Consider the following 22,508-nt stretch of genomic DNA (forward strand, 5'->3'; position numbering starts at 1 on the left):
TTCACTGGTTTTGTTTAAATAATTACGCTTTTGTCACAACTACATTCCTATTGAATCTGAATCAGTTAAATAAAATAAAATTTATTATATAAATATATATTTTTTTATAAATATACTCAAAGGTAAAACACCGGACACTCGTATTTTGTTGTATATTTTAAACTATATGTATCTTTATCGTTATAATAATTACAACATACTTATGTTTATGTAAATCAAATTATACTAGATCAGAAAGTCATGAGTTTTAATAAAAATTATTTAATTTTTGAAAATTAAAGGTTTGAAAGAATATTCACCAAAACTTTAACCTAATAATTTCTTACCTAGTTTTTCTCTTAATGCAAAAAAAGTAATAAATTGTTAGTTAAATTTATTTTGTTGCTTAATGATTTTCCGTTAGTTTTGTTATTTAATATCAAATCATTATAATTAAATATTTTTGATTAAAACTCATGAATTTCGGATTTTGTTTAGTTTGGTTTATATTAAAATAAGTATGTTGTAATTAATTAATATAATGTAAAAATTCATATTGTTTGAAATAAAGTACAAAATACGTCCGGTGTCCGATTTTTTGTTTTTGAGTGATTTTATACAAATAATTCATTGCTGATATTTTGTACAACATGCTGCATTATTCATATTTATAGCGGATTAAGTACTTATTTAATTTTCTAAATAAGTAACTAACGATTAAGTATATTGATTCTTTCATATAAACATATTTCTATTTTTTCGTAAGTTTTTTCTAACTTAAAAATTAAGTTTTTGGCATTCTGCAAAAATGAATAATTGGACATGAAAGTTGAGACAAGAAAACTACCGGCCCTGACCCCTTTTATGTCATACCAAATTGCCAACAACGTCGGCCAGTAGGTTAAAAATAAGTCCGTTATATGGGAATGTATGCTAGGACATAGGCATGCTAAAAAGTTCATTTAAGGCCCATAGCAAAAACTTGCAGAACAAAGTTAATAAAAGAGAAATCTTTGTTTTACGAGTAAATAGAACCTTTTAACAATACTCAATATAAGAGTAGTTTTCCTAATATTAAATACATTTACAACACTGAAATGAATCTTATTATTCTTACTATTTTCAACATAAATAGATAAATAGATTGTATGGAAAAAATTTAGTTTTACATCAACGATAGAGGTATACTTTAAAAAATCTTTAAGGATATTTATTTTGTATATCTTAATAAATGCAGTTTTACAGTAAGCTCCTTCGTCAATTTTGGATATTAAAGTCTGGAATGAAGTAACGAAATGCAAGCCAAGCTTAATAAAGGCAACTACTTTATTACGAAATCTAGGCACGGCTTTCTATGCAATAAAGTTAATTGACTGAATGATATAATGCTTTCTCAACTTTTCAAAACTTTATTATTTATATTAAGTCTGCCATTCTATGAATTGTTTTCATCTTGCATAAATATTAAACAACGAGAATAATCGGGTCAAAGTCCATGATTGATCTACCTAGTAACAACAGCAATTGCAATTAACTACGATTTGTTATAAAAGTTATTTCTACTAATATTCATCATCATGTGTGGTGTTTAGTGACCGTTAGTCGATGATTATTCAGAAATCGTGGGATGCAATCTGGTGTGATGTAGGTTTCAGAAAAACATTTTCTTTATCGTGCCAACGTTTCGATCTTTATTGAGATTATATTCAGGGCCTGGGATTTACAAATATTGTTTACATTTAACAACAACAGAAACTGTTTTTCTGAAACCTACATCACACCAGACCGCATCTCACGATTTCTGAATAATTATTCATCATCATATTCATTATCATACATAATAAAATCCCCATGCTACACGTTGATGTCATGTTCTTAGAGGCGTTATTTTTTCTTTTTGATCTTTCCTTAATTTTCTCCCTCAGCCTTTCTCGTATAAAATGTCTCTTTTGAGAAACGTGTAATTGGCAATTCAAACCTGGACGGTATATCTCTAAACAGCATTTATAAAAATGGAAGGGCTATTTAAAATTGAGTAGATTTTTGATTTAAAAAAAAGCAAAAAGTAACATCTCAATACAGTAATTAATTAAAATTGGTACAAAATTATAAAATGGAATTATTTTGATTTTGTTGGTATCATTGTCCAAAATATCGAAAATGTCCTAAGTGTTTTAGGTTCTAATAGTAAAACTTTTATGAGGCAAAAGACAATAATGTTTATAACATAGGTGTGTGTCTGATACATACTATAACCAAATTAAGGGCTAATACATATCTTACATTATTAACAATGGTACTCGCAAAGTAAAACTTGGCAAATACTGTTTAAGTTTTACGCATTATCGGGTCATGGGAGTGTCTTCAAGTCCGGTCTGAAGATTGAGTTTTTTTAATACATAATATCATACATAGATGTGTAAAACGTAAGTACAAGGGTCTTGTCGGGGAATATGACTAGGCCCATTGTTTCCTAGTGCCTGAGGAGTTTAAATATGCTTCCAAATAGATTAAGTTTGCCTAATTAAACAGTGGCGATAAAGAAGAAAAAAAAAACTATAAGATTAAATAAAATAATATTTTTGTAAACCGGTTTAAGAACACAACGCATTTGTTTGAGTAGAATATTATTACAATTTCTAAAACGAATAAATAATATTTACTTTAAAAAATAGATAAATACATAAATAATTAAATAGATAAATATTTTAACAATTAAGTAATTAAATAACTACAAAAGGCTTTTATCAAGATGTGTTTGATCCGTCTATGTTTCCAATTTTTGGAGAGGTTATTGTTCCCTATGTTCTTTACTATTTATACTCTCAACGCTATGTAAAAAAAGGAGCTGGTTAACCTTTTAATATCATCCTTAATGTAAGGGACATTTAACATTTCATGATGTAGTTTATAGGAGTGCTTATTGTTAGATGACTTTTTGTGTTAATCTTAAAAAAATATTTACGAGGAGTGCATTTATGTATTATATTTTATATATTATATTTTTATATATAATTTATATATTGTATTTATATAAATATATTACGTTGGACAAGGTTGGTCCTAGGACTGAACCTTGTGGGACCCTAGCAAAATATCATACTGTGGCGGGACAAATTCTTTTGAGGTTTCTCTAATAGTTACCTGGTATGGTACGTGGTTACCGTGATCACTAAGGCGGTTCCCCCAGGGCGAGACAAGGGAAGAAAACTTGATTGTTGAAGTTGATTGTTGGCTGTCTATTACTTGATATAAATTGAGAGTATTTTCATTCGATTACTGAATTAACAAATTAGCTCAGATATGAAGTTGATGTGTGTCTGCGAAGATGTACATGAAGTTTCAGACTAAAGAAATCTCGTCAGTCAGTAGAAAATTTATCGCTTACGTTTAATTTTTCAAGCAAATGATACTGTAAAGTTGTGAATTAATTTTCGTGTTTTAATATTTTTTTCAAAATTCTAATTGGAAATTTGTATAGAAACGTCTGAAGATGATTTATGGGTAGGATTGTAACATTTGTAACAGTTCGGTTTGGGGGTTAACAGGTCAAGGGGTGGCGTCCCGGCCCCGGCGGCGGGAGGTGCCGCCCCTGGGAGCGGTTAGCTGAACCACCCGGGGGGTGCCATCCCTGGGCAGAGGGCGCTCCTCGCTCTCATCCCGCCCTCAGATATTGACTGGCCACAGACGGCGTGAGGTGTGCGTTTAGCCCAGGTCCCCCACCCCCCAAAATCTCCAGGAGTCAAGAGAGAGAGAGAGAAAGAGAGAGAGGGAGGAAGTGCGAGAGGCGAAGATCAAAAAGCGATAGGTGCCATTTCGAAAAAGCCAAAATCGGAGATTTTATAAGAAGAGAGGAATGGCCAGCCCTCTTTTCTCCATAAAAGTCTAGATGGCCAGACATGACACCGGACACTGACGGACCATGCGACTCTGGATACTCGTTTGCACACTGCATCTGTCTTGGCTGGACCCGATCTCGAGGCGTATTGCCGCTTCTCCAACAAAAAGAGGTATGCTTGTTTCTTCCATTATCATCACATCCAGTGGCTTCCCTTATTACACTCCATGGCAGACATTTCCGAAAAAAGTAAGAACAAGCCGGTTCGTGCTTAAATAATTAAAAACTATAGTAGTTGTACAAAAATGAAAGTCCTATTCATGTAAGATTTACTTTTTTACTAATGAACTTAACAGCCAATGAAAAAAAAATTAAGGGACAATCTAAAATTTCAAATTTAAATATCAAATTGTACGTAAAACATTTTAAATACCATTTAATGGTATTTATTTGGCATTATATCTACTTTCATTTATTTATATTTTCTCTGATTGACCAAAAAAACCCTGATATACGGAGGAATTAAATGTTCAAAAACGTTAAGTTATGATAGTTACGTATTAAAAATTACATTAGAGTCGTAATTTATCATTGTTACATTATTTATGGTCAGAACTTGAATTATTTGTTTGAACACGCCTGAAAAGTGGTTGGTTTACCCCATAAATTTAATTTACTAAGATGATTTTTTTTTGCAAATGGGTTAACGTTTATAGTATAGACGATAAACTTTAATTGATTAAAAAAAATGAATTAATGAGAGAACAATTCTAATATCAATCGTTAAATAAAATATGTAAAAATATTAATACCTTCAATTTATTTGAACCGTAAAATTATGATTCATATACTTTTTTACAGCGGGAACTTGAATTATTTTTTTAACATGCTTTGAAAATTATTGGTTTATCTCCTGTAGTGAGACAATGTTTTTTTTCGATTGAATTCATTTGAACAACATTAATGATACACCTTAATTGATAAACATTTCTGGTATTTAACATGAGATCCACTTTAAATTTTATTAGAAACTAACGATGTAAGAAAATATCTTTGTCATTAAATCTTGTTAAATATTTTTTTCGAGTTGGGGAAAAAACCTGAGGAATACATTTTTAATACCGTTAGTCTGTATTTGTTATATATTCAATGGAGCGCTAAAACTTTCCGACTTTTTAAAAGGGATTAATTTGATACACTTATATATCTATTTACTTATAATTTATGTATCTAGTTTAACATATATTTGCTAATTATTTGAGCATTTCTAGCTTAATTTGTTCGTACATTATGTATTAAAATTGTTCGGATTGTAGAGTTTTTAACGTGTAGTGTTATACCAAAAACTCAAAAATTACGTTTTTTAACATGCAATAGAGAACATAGTATGTTCTCTCATGGGAAATGTTTACTTTGCTATCAACCAGAATGACTATTGATGTAACACTTGGCTTAACCTTATTCTCGTACTCCGTTCTAATCGTCTAAAAACAGGATTTTAGATATATTGTTGGGATGTTCACTTAAGGATCTGACGAAAATCGTGGAACAATTATTTCATATTTCGTTCAAGTTCACTTAAATGCTGATAGTCATCAATAACTGAAATCTAGAAAATGTAATTAATCGTGGAACAATTATTTCATATTTCGTTCAAGTTCACTTAAATGCTGATAGTCATCAATAACTGAAATCTAGAAAATGTAATTATTTGTCTATAGTGAAATAACATGGGAACAATATTTACTGTATGTCTAACCTCTGCCATAGTCATGGATATTTGATTTCTTATGACTAAAAAGTTATTTTTAATACAAATTTGTTATTTAAAACTTATTAGGTTTTATTTATATACTATAGTTATTTTGCGTAATAAAATTAAACTTTTCGACATTCTCGTAATATTTAGTTCAATAAAGAGGTTCAATAAAGAGAACTATCGACTTGTCATATAAAAATCTTCGATTTTACTTCGGTAAGTACTTTTTTCGAAACGTTTACATTATTCAAGGGAACGCTAAAACTTTGCGACTTTTTAAAAGGAATTTAATGTGATACACTTATATATCTATACTTTAACTTATGTATCTATTTTAACCTATACTTGCCAATTATTTAGGTATTTTTTGCTTAATTTGTTAGTACATTTTGTATTAAAATTATTCGGAATGTAAACTTTTTAACGTGTAGTGTTGTACCAAAAACTCAATAATTACGTTTTTTAGTATGATTTTGTAAATAAGGTCTAATTCCCGTTAAAGAGTTGTCTAGGAACTTAGCTTTCAAAATAGATTCAGCAGATTCTGACGAGCGGTAACGATTTGTTTTCCCCCTCAGAGTCGATATACAGAATGGATTAACAATAATTCCTTTTTTATTCTAGAGAAATTATACGAAATAAATTTTTCCAGCTTTCCCGAGAAGAATCGTGTTTATTGAAATAAATGGCTTCATTCATTTCAATTTTATCTCTCGAATTTCCCCCTTATCTACGTAAAATTTCAACAATAAAAAGCTCATGTCACATCAGTTGTCCGTATATATTAACAATGTAATGTTTTTAAAAAGTATGAAATATCTGCTTTTGTGAATGTCGCAATCTAGTAATGGCTTCTTCTCAAATGTAATGTTTTAATCTTTCAAATTGAACCATGTTAAAACATTTTCGTAAATTGTACTTGAGTTGAACAAGATTTCAAAGATATGTTAATTAATATATTTTTAATTTTTATAAAATATTAATTTTAATTAATTAATTTTTTGCATAAATGTAAATATAACATACTTTTTCTTTTTTTCCGATTTCAAAATTTTTGTGTTTAATTTAATTAACTTTCTATTTATTTGTGGAATGTTAACGTTGTTTTAAAGTTTTGAGGGTCATTGTCTGCTCTAGATGCATAATCGGTGCAATTGATTTAATTTTTTTTTTTGAAAATTTTTAGATACGAAACGTATTGTTAGGTGTTACATTTCTGTTCTTTTTAGACTGGTTCACGTATAATAAATCAATTTGTTTACCCCTGCCTCCTATTATTTTGGCACCAATTTTATCAATCTGTTAAGTCTTTAATTAAAATGAGATGATAGTATAAAAAATATGTTATAAAATATCGCTTAACCGCGAATTCTTTCGGCTTTTGGACACTAATAAACACTTTGTTATATCGCACAATGTTAGTAGGGCATGGAACGGGGAGAACGTCGATTGAACCTAATGAACTCCCAGTAGCCGTCCTCCTGGCGTCCTTTATGTCCTAAAAAGACCTTTTTTTCGTTCCTTCTTCAAACAGAACCTTTCTTTAATTAAGGTTACACTTCGTGTATTGTAAAGTTGAAACAAATATAGCGTTTCCTTTGACATATTTAGTAACCTAACGCTAGGTTTCTTTTGTTTTGAAGTATACTAAGAAAACCGTTCGTCTCGACTTTTTAGCTCGTTAAAAACTAAAATTACACTGTACTTGTTAATATTATCTAATTACATGTTGTGCTTAATTTGTATGGTTATAAAGTTTTTTTTTCAAAACTAAAAATGGAGAAATAGTTTAAAAGAAAGGCTGTAAACGAGGAAATGATTCTTTTTTCAAGGTTGGTTGATTCAATAAATCTTGTTCATTGTATACTGAACTTTTTGAATATTATTACATTCACGAACACTTTCTAGGTTTTCGGTTAATTCAATTTTTAAGAACCATTAAATAATATTTTTTACGCAATTTACATACCCACAAATGGGTCAAACTTCATTTTAAAAGAGTACAAATATACATTGCACTTACGGGTTAATTACGTTTAAAATAAGTTAATTTTTTATCCTAATAGGAAAATTGAAACAATAAAGTTGATGGAACCTTGTTGAAAATTAAAAGTTAGTTAAAAAACATAATTATAATCAGATCCAAACAATCTAACTTTAATTTGTCGTTTTTTTCCCCTAATAATTTGATTTTAATTTTTATCCTTAGTTCGCGTTTTAAAATGATTAATTATGTAGTTATTTGCAATTATGCCCTTGAAATATTTTACATAATTTTTTTTATTTACTTGTAAAAAATTTATAGTTATTAGTTATTGTATGTTGAATTGTGGAAAAATTGTTCTGCTAATCCCAACATTGTATTTCTAGATTAAATAAGGAAAACGTTTGATTCCTTCATTTTCTCTTACAAAATAAACGTAGTTAAGCGAACCGGTTGTCTATTTCTTTCTGTAACTTTAAAAGTTCAAAAGGTTAAACAATTCATGTAGTCCTTTTAATATTTCAGTATAATGATTCCCAACTCGTAAATAAGTTAATTTTGTTGTACTGTTGATTCATTAAATACGAGGATAGTAAATATTTAATTTTTAAAATGAATATTGCTAAACATTGTGCATTATCAACTCGGGATAGCAACAGTGGAGGAACACGATTTTTTCTCTTGCCTCATCTAAAAAATACAAGGGAACGAATATTTAATTAATTTTTAGTACTTGTTAAACATGCGTAGCTGAATTTAGTGTTTCTTTAAAATGTAAAATTTCATTTAAATGCTATTTAATCAATTTTCTTAATTAATTCTTACGTTTTATTCTCAGACTTTTTTTTAACGATTTACAATTTTGCTATATATTTTCCAGTTATACACAAGAATGACGTAACTATCAACTTGAATTTCTTTAAATATTTTAGGAAAATAATAGATATTTATTTGAATTGTCTAATTTCAAAACTTTCATATAACAATTGAACAATAATTACATTAACTCGAATAAAATAATTGATCCATTTGTTACGGAACAAGTATTTTAAAGTTGTTTGATTGAAAACATGGAATTTTTAAAGCTCATGTCTTATTCAAATTAATGGGTTAATGTCAGACATTTCCATTTTTTAAAGAATAAAGTAAATACGTTATTTATTAACATTTAATTGAATGTATCGGGAATTTTCTCTATCATCAGCAATTCTGTTAGTATTAAATCAATTCTTTATTATATCCATATTGTATTTTAAAAAATATGAACATTGCATTTGCCAACAGACCGCATGGCCGAGATAGAAGTTTACCTATTGATAGCTATGTATATATATATCAAATTAAATTAATAGGTAACCTTCTTCCATCATGCGGTCTGTCGGCAAGTAGATGATGGTCATACCGTTTTACACACAACATGGATATAATAAATTATTAATTTAATACTATACAAGATTACTAATGATGGGTTTAAATTTATGAAACGTCCAAGTAAATGTCAATCAATAATGTACTTACTTTATTATGTAAAAAAACCACAAGGAAATTTCTTACATTAAGACATAACAAGTATTATTTAATATTTATTTTACGGTAATCGACAGTTTAAGATATATTTCAGACTTATAAGTCTGACTACTAAGTATATTTTATGTGCAATTATTAAAACAGCTGCATGGATAAAAACTGACTTTTAAAATCGGTGGGAATTAATAATTTAATGGTTTGTATGTCCTACGGTTTGGACTAAAATCTTAATAATAAGCTTCTTTATCCTCTCCTGCTTCTACCTCGAGCAAAACGATTCAAAAGGAAGGAAATAGCTCTCTCATGGGAAATGTTTACTTTGCTATCAACCAGAATGAATATTAATGAAACACTTGGCTTAATCTTATTCTCGTACTCCATTCTAATCGTCGTGCAAAAACAGGATTTTAGATATATTGTTGGGATGTTCAATTAAGATCTGATGAAAACTGGTGGAGCAATTATTTCAAGTTCACTTAAATGCTGATCGTTATCAATAACTGAAATTTAGAAAATGGGAACATAATGGGAATAAAATGGGAACAAAATTTATTGTGTGTCTAACTTGTCCCACATCATTGATATTTTATTTATTATGCCTAAAAAGTTATTTTTAATAAAAATTTGTTATTAATATTAGTAAAACTTATTAGTTTTTATAGGTATTTTTATTTATAGGTATTTTGCGGAATAAAATTAAACTTTTCGGCATTCTCAGTGTATTTATTGGAGGTTCCATGAAGCAAATGATCGAATTTTCACATAAAAATCTGATGTTAATGACCGTGTCGTTCATTTTCATGAACTGTGTAAACTTCATGTGTCCTAAGACACAATTATCTAACTTTGAAATATTTATGACAAGAAGAGGAATGCAGGCTACTGTCTTCCACCAGATATTGTTATTGAACGCTTTACTAAATTTGACATAAAGCTGGCATAGGAAATAATTAATTTATTTTTTCATCATTTCTTGAAATGTATATAGCGATAATCGATATCTTTGATTTCGAAAGTAAATTTCCCTTTACGTTTAGGAACAGGTCTTTCGGTGGCGCTCAATCTCCAGGCACGTGAACGCCTTTTTCGAATAGGATTTGTCACTCGACGGAATCTTGACTGTCAACTGTCAATTGCCGGGAAATAACAGCGCTGTCTTGGGCCGCATTAATTTTTTCGACTTTTTCCAACAAAGGCGGAAGCTTATTTATATTCTTATCATTTATGTTCTTCCCTCCGGACGGCCCGCCCCGGTCGCGTCGGCCTTTTTAAGCATTTTCCCTTTCACGTTTTATTTCTTATTCAAGTTTGAGTTTTTTTTATCGTCGGTATAGACATCGAAACGCGTACACGCGACTTGAATCAACGGTACTGCTAAATCTAAAAATTTTTGAAAATAACTATTTTTCCGATTTTATTCGTGTTCCTACTGTTTTTCTAATTGAAATTGACTTATTTATTCACAAGTATAAAAGAGTAATTTTCTAACAATTTTTTTAAAAACAATTACAAGCATTATTATTTTTATTTTGGTGGATTATATGTTGTCAGATTGATCAGTATTTGATATTTTGGATCTGCTATGTAGTAGGACAAGTATAATTATATAACAATTTAATAAAAATAGTCAAATGTCTTAGATAATCTGAGTTTTAATTTTTTATAACTCCTGAGAGAGTGAGAGCGAGAGAGAGAGAGAGAGGAGAGAGAGAGAGAGAGTACTATTTTTAATTAATATTAATACAAAAGAATGGTACTTTCAGCGAAACGTTAATTTTATAGTTGGTAACTTCTGATTCAATTTCTACATATGTCGGCATCAATATATTTATTTCCCAGCCCATGGTAGAAGATGCGTGAAGACCAAATACGATTTGATTCCAATAAGAGTAATACGTGTGGTATTTGTTAAATCCGATAAAGGGAATGTACAATATTATGAGGGCCCCATTTCAATTGGTGGCTTTCGCAAATTCAGAGATATTGCTAGTGAGAATCTGGATGTTGCATTATGTTCAGGCTGAGAAACACTTTTGAGTTTGCGGGTTCTGTCAGTTGCGGTTTTCGTCTAGGTCTTAGACTATTGATTCTTAATGTCGCATTTACCAATTTACACTGTACATGTGTTTTTTCTCCACCAATTTTATTTATTTTACAACAGCATATTACATTAGTACATAAAATAGATAAAATCATAAAATAAAATTTCAATAATAGTTCTATAATTATTTTGCATCAACAAAATTATGAATTCAATTCATTAGAGTTCGTGGTCCGATCGGTCGAATAATTTTTAATTAATTAATCTTTATGTAAGGTATTGATAGAGATAGAAAAGTCAGTGACACGAGTGGGATTCGAACCCACGACTCTAGGCTAAATACGCCACTGCTCTACCACTTGAGCTATCGTGACTTCGATCCTCTCGGAAACTAACTTCCCATCTCAATCCCATCTTTCGAAATTTCTCTTCTTTTTGTCATTTTTCAAATGTCGTGTAATCTATTCGATTCTCGGCGACAAATGAAATGGTCACGGAGAGCTTTCGTGAAGACATACTTCATTTTTACTTGTTAAATTCATTAGTGTTCGTGGTCCGATTGACTGAATAACTTTTTCAATTAATTAATTTTTATGTAAGGTATTAGTTGAGATAAAAAGGTCAGTGTCACGAGCGGGATTCGAACCCATGACCCTCGGCTAAATACGCCACTGCTCTACCACTTGAGCTATCGTGACTTAGATCCACTCGGACACTAAGTCGACTTGTTTGTTCAATGTCATTTTGTTTTTAAGTCTAATGTCCTCCATATTTCATCGTTTATATACGAAAAATTAAACTGGTCATAATACAGAGCCCTGAGGAACCCCATTCTCAATGGAGTTGAAGTCATGAATTTTTATAATATCCCTGTTAGCATTATTAATTTTTGTAACTCCATTATTTTTGCAATTTTGATTAAATATTTTATTCAATACTCTTCACTTTTTCTAATATTACCGTCACAATTTTCAAATTTATGGTTATAATGTTGATTTGATATTTAAATTTCTTTAAATGATTTAGCCCTATTTTTGAGTTGTTTGTTCGTTTGTTTTATATTTTCTCTATGCCTATAACATCAGTTTATAATATCTATAAAAAACATGATTAAATGTTTATATTTTTATTTGTTAGAATTTTCCATGCTTTTCCATAATATTTCTAAAAATAAAAATTATATTATAAATCCTATAGTAGTTATAGGTATGATATGGTGTGTTGTACCTAGTTCAGAAAATTGATGACTAACGAGAATAAGAGACTATGTAAAGTGTAAACCACAACACAATTTATTGCTTTATTAGTGCTACAACCCCATGCTTGTGTTATATAAAATCATCTTAAAAACATTCCGACATGCTCCCAGGGGTCTTGTTTCGTTCCTTTTGTTTTTCCCCACCTCGCCCCATACCAGCCCAGGGGCCCGCCCTTATCCATTTTTAGTTGGATGCCTTTAAAGGACGGGTAGTTAATTGGCTGGGCGTGACAATATACAATTTTGTCATATTCAAACTTTCCTTTTTTTCAACTTTTACGAAATATAAAATATTTCCTACAGTGTAGAAGTTGTGGTTATTATTTTCAATAGTGTTTTAATATTAATAAGGATTATTTGTTTCAATAACGTAATGTTTCCATCATATAGAATTAAACTGTTCAAAAATAACATAAAACTTTAAATTGTTTTTAATTTAGAAAACACTAAGCATTTATTTCTTATATTTCTTTTATTACAAATTTAATATTAAATTTTTACACATTAGCAAGACGACATTTTTTAATATATTTTTCATTTTTGTTTGTCTTATAATATAAGAAAGGAAACGAACTTTTATTGAAATGTGCAATGTTCGGTTATTTTGACAAAAATTTTTTTGTTTGTTTTGTAATATTGGAAAATGTAGTTAGAATGAGTGTCAATACATTGACATTTTTTAATGCATATTTACATTTTTCTTGTACAGAAAAAATGTGTGATCATGGCAAAATTCTCAAGTTTTTTGCCATATCGGAATCCTTAAATTAAATTGTTATGTCGATATTGGATATCCGGCCTTGGTCTTCAGATTAATTAAAATAACCGAGGAGCAGCTAGCGGAGGAAGAGGGCGGCTGCGGCGGATTGGCTAGGAAATGAAAATCCATAAAATGTAATTGTTAGCTCCTTTGACGCCCTTCAGTCCCCCAAAAATAAACTCGAAAATTCTTTTCATCATTATCAAGTGCCATACAATCAAAGGGTTGAATGTGGGCTTGAAGACTGAGGGAAAACCTTCCCCCACGTATCTCATCTAAAGGCTGAAAACATTAAATTAAACTTCAAAAACGGGAAAAAAGCACTAAAAGGAAAAAATATATTGATCTGTTTTATTTTAATAACGGTTTCAAAAAAATAAAATAAAGTAAATAAAATAAAACAACCGCGTAATCCCGTTTTCGTTTGACTTACGATCCTCCGTTATCCCACAACCCGTTTAGAGAATATAAAGTGCTTTTTTTTAGGTATTGGGTCTTAGGCGTCGGTTTATTATTTTTAGGACTTCGGAATGGTACTTTTCGAAATTGTTTCTCTCCTGCTGCTCTCTCATCGATTGCTCGCTTAAAAGTGGACGTTAGCTTTAACGGTTTTTAAGAACGGCCATTTGAACGGTCGTAAAACAAAACCCCTTTGCAATTTTCGTATATATATTTTTCCTAGGGATCATCATTCGATTGGCATACTTCGGCGCAGACAATTTTGGAAAATTGAGTTTTACAAAAATTAATTAGGACTGTGTGTGGTGTTTAGTGACCGTTAATCGATAATTATTCAAAAAATCGTGAGATGCGGTCTGGTGTGATGTAGGTTTCAGAAAAACATTTTCTTTATCGTGCCACGATAAATCAATCATCTTCAATGACAAAATGTACCTAATTTTTATGTCCCTTGTTTAAAAATGCGTTCCATTTTAAAAATATGTTATACAGTCAAGGTAATACAGTTAATGCCTCATTAACATAGTGAGGCAACAGTTTGATTTCTAACATCATTCAAATTTTTTCGTACGGTGTATTTCTTTTCCGTATCTTTATCCAGGTTTCATGAAGCGAGGGTTTAAATTTGAAATCTCCGTACACAATATAGGAAAAAGTCAATACCCCCCGCAATCTTAAAACTAAAACTGAAGTTCTAAGTTGAAAGCACTTTTCTTAGTTCTTGGAAAGTCAAAAGTTTCAGCCTGAACCATCTTGGCAAATCGGTTGGCCAATATCGTTACTTTAGATCGTTAGAATTTTTAAAATTTAATTTTCCTTAAATATTTATTCTATGATAGTGAGTAGATTTATCACGCAAATATATCATATTTGGAAGCAGATTTCGCACATAGCGCAAACTAATTCACATTAATACCTGATGTGAAATCAAATTTTGCAAGATGACGGAATACAAAACATTTTATTAACACTAATATGTACACCATTTAAATAGTTGCATATCATTTGAAATCGTAGTCGAATGGATAATTGTAATGATTTTTTTTACGTATTATCTTGCTATGAAAAACATTTGTGTGAAAATATACATTTTACATGTGCTGTTTAGTTTAATCACATGTTGTCAGGCCTAAGGAAAAGTTACCTTATACACCACGTGTTCAGTACATGAAATGTTGAACCAACGTGCTGGAAAATTAATCACCTGGTCATGTATATTTTAAAACAACTAAGTACGATTCTACCATTTATGATCAAAGTGCTATCACTAAATCAAATTGCTTATGATGGACGAACTTTGGTTCGACTAGAACCATTTTTAGTAAACTAAATTTCATGATTTAATATTATTTCAGCATTTTACTATTCTGAAATTTACTCTTGTGGTGTGCATCCCTAGTTGTATATGTTTCGTCGTTTCATTTTAGAAACTTCTAGTCGCTTTTTTGGCCTGTCAGACGTGTTTCTGTTTCTGAACACAGCGCTGTTATATCACCTGTATCATTTATATATTAAATAATACTAATTCGAACTATTTAACACAGACAATTGGAAAATGAGACAAATAGTCAGAAAATTATATATCTTCTCGTCTATATTACATATTAAGCAAAGGTTGATTAAACAAACATTTAGTAAAATTTCAAGAATTCTCCACTGACGTTAAATATCCAACATCTCACAATTATGATAATTTGTGACACAACAACCAACCCATCACTAAAGATGGAGACGAAATTTGTCTGTCAGGCCAAAACTGCAAGGAGAGTCCAAAATGATCGGAAACGGCAACCATTCTGCTGTTGTTTACTATCGTTTTTAATCCTTTGTTATAGTTACTATCGGGTTGTCCGGAAAATAATGCAGGATTTTAAGTTTTCATTAAAAAAAATCTATATAAAATATTCTGTTTACGTTTACAGGATTACTCATTTGTATGAATGTCAACACTTATTAATCCTCTTCCAAATGATATTGTTTGTTTACCTCTGTAGCATTCCGCTACTTGGAAATAATTCAGTCATCCTTATAATGTCAAAGCGAGAATTTCGTACGATTTTCTTTTACGAGTTTAAACTCGGCCGAAGCGGAGCCCAAACGGCTAGAAACATTAACCAAGTCTGGGGCGAGGGTTGTGTTAATGAGTGCACTGTGCAAAGGTGGTTTAAAAAATTTCGGGAGGGAGATTTCAGCCTTGAAGATGAAGAAGGTCGTGGAAGGCCTTCCTCTCTTAATGATGATGTTCTGCGATCAGTGGTGGAAGAAAACCCCAAAACAACTGTTCGAGAACTTGCAGAGCAACTCAAAGTCAGTAAAACGACCGTCGCTGACCACCTCAAGGCGATTGGAAAAGTGAAAAAACTCGAAAATTGGGTTCCACACTCATTAAACGATCGCCAAAAAATCAGCGCTTTGATGTTTGTGCATCACTTCTTTGTCGAAACAAAAATGACCCATTTCTGGCCAGAATTGTTACATGTGACGAAAAGTGGATTCTCTACGATAACACTAGACGTTCTGGACAGTGGCTCGACAAAGGAGAAGCTCCAAAGCCCCCAACTCATCAAAAAAAGGTAATGGTTACGGTATGGTGGGCTTCATTTGGTTTAATACACTACAGCTTCTTAAATCCTGGCGAAACCATCAATGCTGAATCATACTGTAACCAAATTAATACCATGCATCAGAAATTGGCAGTAATGAAGCCCTCTTTGGTCAATCGGAAAGGGCCCATTTTGTTGCATGACAACGCTCGACCACATGTGTCACGTGTAACGTCACAAAAATTATTGGAGCTTGGCTATGAAACTTTGCCTCACCCACCCTACTCTCCGGACCTCTCGCCTACTGACTACCATTTTTTTAGACACCTGGACCACTACTTACAACACATAATATTCAAAAATCAAACGGAACTGGAAAATGCATTTATTGACTTTATCAATTCTAAAAATTCTGAATTCTACTCAGACGGAATTAATAAGTTACCAACACGTTGGGAGAAATGTATTGAGAGTATGGGAAATTATTTTGATTAAAGAACATTGCTAGTTTCTTTTTTTTTGTTTAATACCAAAATCCTGCATTATTTTCCGGACAACCCAATAGATTGTATATTTTCAAAGTTTTGATCCTACCTTGTTTGCACATCTTTAAATTCTTTAGTGTTATCATTTATAACATTTATTATTTTCAAGGGAATTATATTGTATGCAGTACTTACAAGTATCGATTTTACACAAAACTATTTTTATATCCTGAATATTCTACCAACCAAATCAGAGGTGGAAACTAAATATAGCTTTAGCTCTGGTTTGGTCAAAATGAGTTATTTCGGATAGAGGAAGCCGCACATAAAAGAGAGGACGGAAATTTATCGTATACGTCGTTTATGTTCTATGCGGCCGAGGGGAGTAGTAGACCTTTCAAAACGGTTCCGGTGAGGGCCCTGTTTGGAGATGAGCATTGATTTATCGCCTTAATACTTTTCGATATAGACGTTGCATTTTTCCATACACGTCTTACGAGACGAGGTGTTGGCAATTCACAAATTTTGGCGACGGTACCCGGGAAGAGCAAAAACAGGGCAGCAGGTTACCTCAGAAGTACATATCTTAACTGTAACCGACTCTAATTGTAAAGATAAAATATCCCATGTGGTTCTCAGCATGGTTGCCGGTTTTGCAACACTTGTTGAAACGTAACAGCAAAATAAAGAGATGCGCTTAACTTATCATGCGCTATGATAATTCCAAAATATATAAGAATATTTAAGACGAACATGTAGAAAACTCTTTTAACTTTCAAACAATACAAACATTTACAATTTAAAATAACAACCATTCGTACAAACAGCTAAGCTATTCTGCTAAAAGGCTGTTGAAGCTTTCCTTCCGTATATAAGAAACGCGTGTTATCTTATTCATACCATCAAATATACAGAAAACTTACTAGTATCTCTCAAGGATTTTTTTCCAGGAAACTATGGTCTGCGGAAAAAATCTTCTTGGGAATTCTAAAACAGATACCTTTAAATCACTGTTAAAATGACTATTGTTTACGTTTTTGTACACGCAAATTTATTTATTTTAAACACTTTTTTTAAATGTAGCTTGACATTAATAGATAGGTAGTATACTTTATTGTTAACATAGTACATGCACAATATTTATCCATTGTGCAAAAACAAAATTAATTGTAGTATATAATTAATTCGTTTGCCAGAATTTGACAAAATTTTGAGAATAATTATTACTAATAATCTTATCAATCTCTTCATGTTATGCTTTACGTTATTAAATTTTCTTGTATCAATACTTTGGTGAACAATTTTGCAGTAGTAGTAAATCACAAATAATTGGATATGGAATAATACAATTTTTGTAGGTTTATCTAGGGCAGTGGTTCCCAAACTTTTTGACCCATGGACCCCTTTTTATAGTCAAAAATTGCCCACGGACCCCTAAGTGAAAAAGCGACATACATAAATGCACAGTATAAAAATTACAAATAAAAAAAAATGTTGAAGAAGTATTTATTGAAATTATAAATTATAAATATATATAAATTATAATATTAATTACTTTTGTTTAAAATAAAATATAAAAAAATTAATGACGGATGAACGTGATGGGATGTTATGAGTGTATATATGTCCGGCTCAATGTTTGTGAGTAGCAACCGCAAATCCCCAACATCACTAATTTCTATTTGGTTTCTTTTTTTATTTGTGATGAGGTTCATAACAGCACTGAATCCACGTTCTACCAAATAGGAATATGGGAAAACAGTCAACAACTTCTGTACAATAACCAAAAATGCAGGATATAAAATTGGGATCTGTTTTTGTAACCAGAATTTGTGGTATCCTTGTTCAAACATTGGTTTAAGTTCCTCATTTGTGTATATTTCAATAAGTCCTGTATTAGTATGGATTCATCTGTGTTTGGGATCTGAGTTTGTCCAGGGTTCAGCACCAAGTCGGGAATATCCAAGTGAAGAATATCTTCAAATCTTTGGTTCAGGTATGAAGAGCCGTTAAGTGTTGACATTAAGAAAGCAAATCTTCATCTCTAATTTACAATTTCGAAAGATTTAGAAACTGAGAACATTCTCCTCTTCTCAAGTTTTGTTTGTACAGAAAAAGTTTTGCAACAAACGCAGATATTACGCTTTTAGTTTTGATTAAATTTAATTGGTCACCTTGTAGTTTCAAATTAGTTTCGTTTAATTTGGCAAATAAATCAGTTACATAGGGTATGTCATTTTTTGAGTTAATTAAATTGGGTCGTAAATCTTTGTCTTTGCTTTCCAGGAATTCCAACACTGAATCAAAGGGCGCATAAAATCACATGCACTTTTAGATAACCAACGTACTTCTGTTTTATATTATATTATTATTTATATTATATTATTTTATATTAAACCTTGCGCGGACCCCCTGACGTTGTTCAGAGACCCCCAAATCAATTTTAATTTTCCACGGACGCCCTGAATGATACCGGGGACCCCTGGAGGTCCGTAGGGACCACTTTGGTAACCACTGATCTAGGGCAATATACTATTGTTTTTCTCGTTATTTTATTTGAAAATCTAGTGTTATATTCATGCATTTTGGTCGATTTCCAAGCTTGATAAGTTTAGCATTTAGAATCATAAAATGTTTAACGCCAATGCTTATATAGTCTTATTTTCTCTAATATGTTCTATAGTTTTACACATAACTATTGAAAGTGATGAAATTAACAGTTAATTACTATTGAATTTAAAATCTTGTTATCAGTAAGCATAAATCAATCCAAAGTATGTCAATTTTCATTTAAAAATGCTTACACCATGAATTGTACTTCATTTTAATTTTGCTTTTGACGAATTAATCTGAAAAATTTTTATTTTCAAACATTACAACAATAATTGCAATAATTTTATATAATAATTTACACTTGTCATCCTCTTAAATTTGACAATATCAGCAATAATTTCTTCGTATTGATTCATCGGTTACTCTACTTTCTTAGCTGTTGTCAGTGAATCATATAAAAAAATGGCTTTTCAAGTTTTTCCTCTTGCAAACGTTTGAAGGGCAATTTCGAAACGGTGACAGCCATTTATTTTTTTACATATATAAATACATACGTTCCCACACGGCCTCATGTAATTTGGAATAACCATTACCTTCCGACACGGTTCGAATGCTGTAGCGAAGGGTTTACGATTTGTCAGTGGTCGGTACAGCTGTCACCTGTCAATTTCCCCCGGAACAACAAATGCCGCTTTAAGCCCAAAGCCGTGCTTTTTAGGATGTTGTCAATTATAGGAAACGGAAGCGTACAACCCTTGATTTTTGTTCAACATGAAATACCATAAAACGTCTTTTGAAATTCTCGTTGAACACATTTGGTAAACCAGAAAACTACAAAATACAAAACCATTAAACGTTATCATACATACATGACCTATAATTATAATTAACATAATATTTAACGCAATTAGAGGATGGTTTTCATGTATGACTTAACATTAGACGTGAAAGAAAGTTTTATTAACTCCTAAAAAGTCTAGAAAGGATATAACTCTCTAATTAATGAAAATATATGAAGCCATCTGAACACTTGTCCAATCCGAATTCTAAAATTTCAACGTCCCACAATTTACTTACCTTATTTGGCTTTCTTTTGAAGAAATTTCTGAAATTCCTTGCTAAAACATTTAAGTAACTCCTTTAAGACTGTAAAGATATAAACAATAAAATTACTATATACAATGTAATAATGAAGTTTTATTTATTAAAAATGGTATTGAATATTTCTGTTTTATCGTTATAAATAATTGAAATTGTCTGTAATGATGTATAAAAATATCGGTGTGATTTTTAAAATTTATAATCTAACGAACATTTTCTCTTCTTTTTTTGTTGTTGCATTCTTTGTAAAAAAACAGGATATTCCCGATTTTTTAATAATTCGTGTGATAATGTTATATGATAAAAATGCAGAAAAAATTAAATCCAAAAGATAAAATATGTGAACTATCAAGTCGCAAAAATGTGAATTAAACTACTGCTAAGATTACGTTGAAAACTTTTTATGTGTTCAAGAAAACTGAGTTGTTTTTATTTCGTGATTTGTGACATTATATATAGTACAATTTTTTTAATAATTTGGAAATTAATTAAACGAAATAAGGTAATGCAAAGCGGTTAACTATAATTATTTTACCTGTTTACAAGGATTCAGAAAAAGTAGCAAGAGAACAACCTCCACCTCTGGTTAAAAAATAATTACTGACGGTAAGAGTTGTAAGACCCCGAGGGGACCAGCTTGCGGTTTAATTTGTTGGCAAAACTGTGGATGATCTCAGCCCTGGTTCTTAACAAGCCCTTCAGAGCGAGGGTAGCATTTATAAATTAAATGAAAAGGGTCTGCAATAAATCGCAGATATTAGGTGAGTGTCTAAAAGAGCGTTTGTGCTCTAGAAAGATAGCCCTCATTTCGTCTCGCGGAAATGCTTTCTAGTGGGACGTAAGTAGAGGTCTCGCCCTCCATGAAACGCGTTGAGAACAATTTATTCTGTCAAATTCCAAAAACCCAGTACAACAAATAAGCAGTCGTACAAGAGAGGACATTCAGGGTGTAATGAAATCCAAGAAAAAGTTAGTACAGCAGTGAAATTCAGTAAATCTGACAATCCTTACGTAAATAATGTAAATAGAAAAATGTCTTTGTAGTAATGATAACTCAGAAAAATAAGTGAATACAAAAGATCTTAAGAAAGGCCTATTTTTATATTAGCAATGAAATGTATTTTAACTACGGTAATTTATTTCTAATTTGAATATTTGAATGAGAATATTTTTCAATTGGGTTGTTACTTAAAATTTTGATTTGTTGTCCTTTTTGTGTTGCTATTTCAGACGCATTTCAACATTTTTCTATTTAGCAAGGATAGACTTACGTTACAGGTTCATCACCACTCAAACCCCACATAGAACATCAACAAAAGCAAATTGTTGAACAGAAAATTATTAAATTTCTACGAAAAACTAAATTTATAATTCTGTTTACATAGCATAAAGTAACACATAAAGTTCAACTAGTTACATGGTGTTGTAGTTTGTGCACAATTTCTACCTTTATAACTTCCCCCACGTAGAAATCGTTGTTGGCATTGTAAAAGATAACACTTTCCACGTACATACAGATTCTCCCACACTTATTATGAAGAGAATGAAATTAGTTTAAAACAATTTTCTTAGAGCTGGCATCTTCGCTTTTATTTATGCAAGTTCAGGAACAATCTCTGTGACTCTTATCATGAAATAAATGGAGCGGACTCCCTGGCGAAAATTAATATAGAAATGTATAACGGCAACTGTCAAGGCTGAATTCAGCCGTCTCTATTTAATTAACTGTTAATAATGAGGTTTCATAAGTAAATTAACTCAGAGCACGGACTTGCTAAGCAATTAGCTCAAAAAAGTCGTTTCTTTAGAAGTCACTTGGTGTTGGAAGAGGGTTTCTATTGTCAAAATTATTTGTATTACTATCTGTTATTTCTCTCTTGAAATATTAATTTTGTGAAATATCGAGAGATTATATTGGGCAACAAATTTAGAAAAGAAATGAATTCTCTTTGTTTTGAATGTGTGATAGGGAAAATTATAAATATAATCGCGCTCTTTGTTATCTCCGATTTCACATCCATTACTGATTGCTAATTTGTGTACGCTCAAATCGGCACATGCATGTACATACGCGCGCACGTGTACAATGTTGAGCCTATGACTTCTCGCGGTCCTACGGCAATGCCAGCTTTTGTAATTTACAGTAAATTACCGGCAGGTCTCTACCATCACTCACCTCGGGCGGTGGCATTCTGGGGGCAGAGCTCGGCCTTACCTGTCC

General features: G+C 31.1%; 1 protein-coding gene across 14 annotated transcripts in view; it reads left to right on the forward strand.

Annotated features, from left to right (window-relative positions):
* The first annotated feature begins 3,650 nt into the window (after positions 1-3,650).
* Positions 3,651-22,508, forward strand: part of LOC106662262 (disintegrin and metalloproteinase domain-containing protein 11) — an 880,166-nt gene continuing 861,308 nt past the window's right edge. For all 14 annotated transcript variants that reach the window (XM_014386216.2, XM_014386212.2, XM_024225839.1 and 11 more), the window contains exon 1: positions 3,651-3,989. In XM_014386216.2, coding sequence (XP_014241702.2) covers positions 3,902-3,989 — 88 coding nt within the window. In that variant the 5' untranslated portion in view covers positions 3,651-3,901. The remainder of the gene's footprint in view (positions 3,990-22,508) is intronic.

Source organism: Cimex lectularius, unplaced genomic scaffold, assembly GCF_000648675.2.
Source record: "Cimex lectularius strain Harlan isolate CLEC.00 unplaced genomic scaffold, Clec_2.1 scaffold3, whole genome shotgun sequence".
Taxonomy (NCBI): Eukaryota; Metazoa; Arthropoda; class Insecta; order Hemiptera; family Cimicidae; genus Cimex; species Cimex lectularius.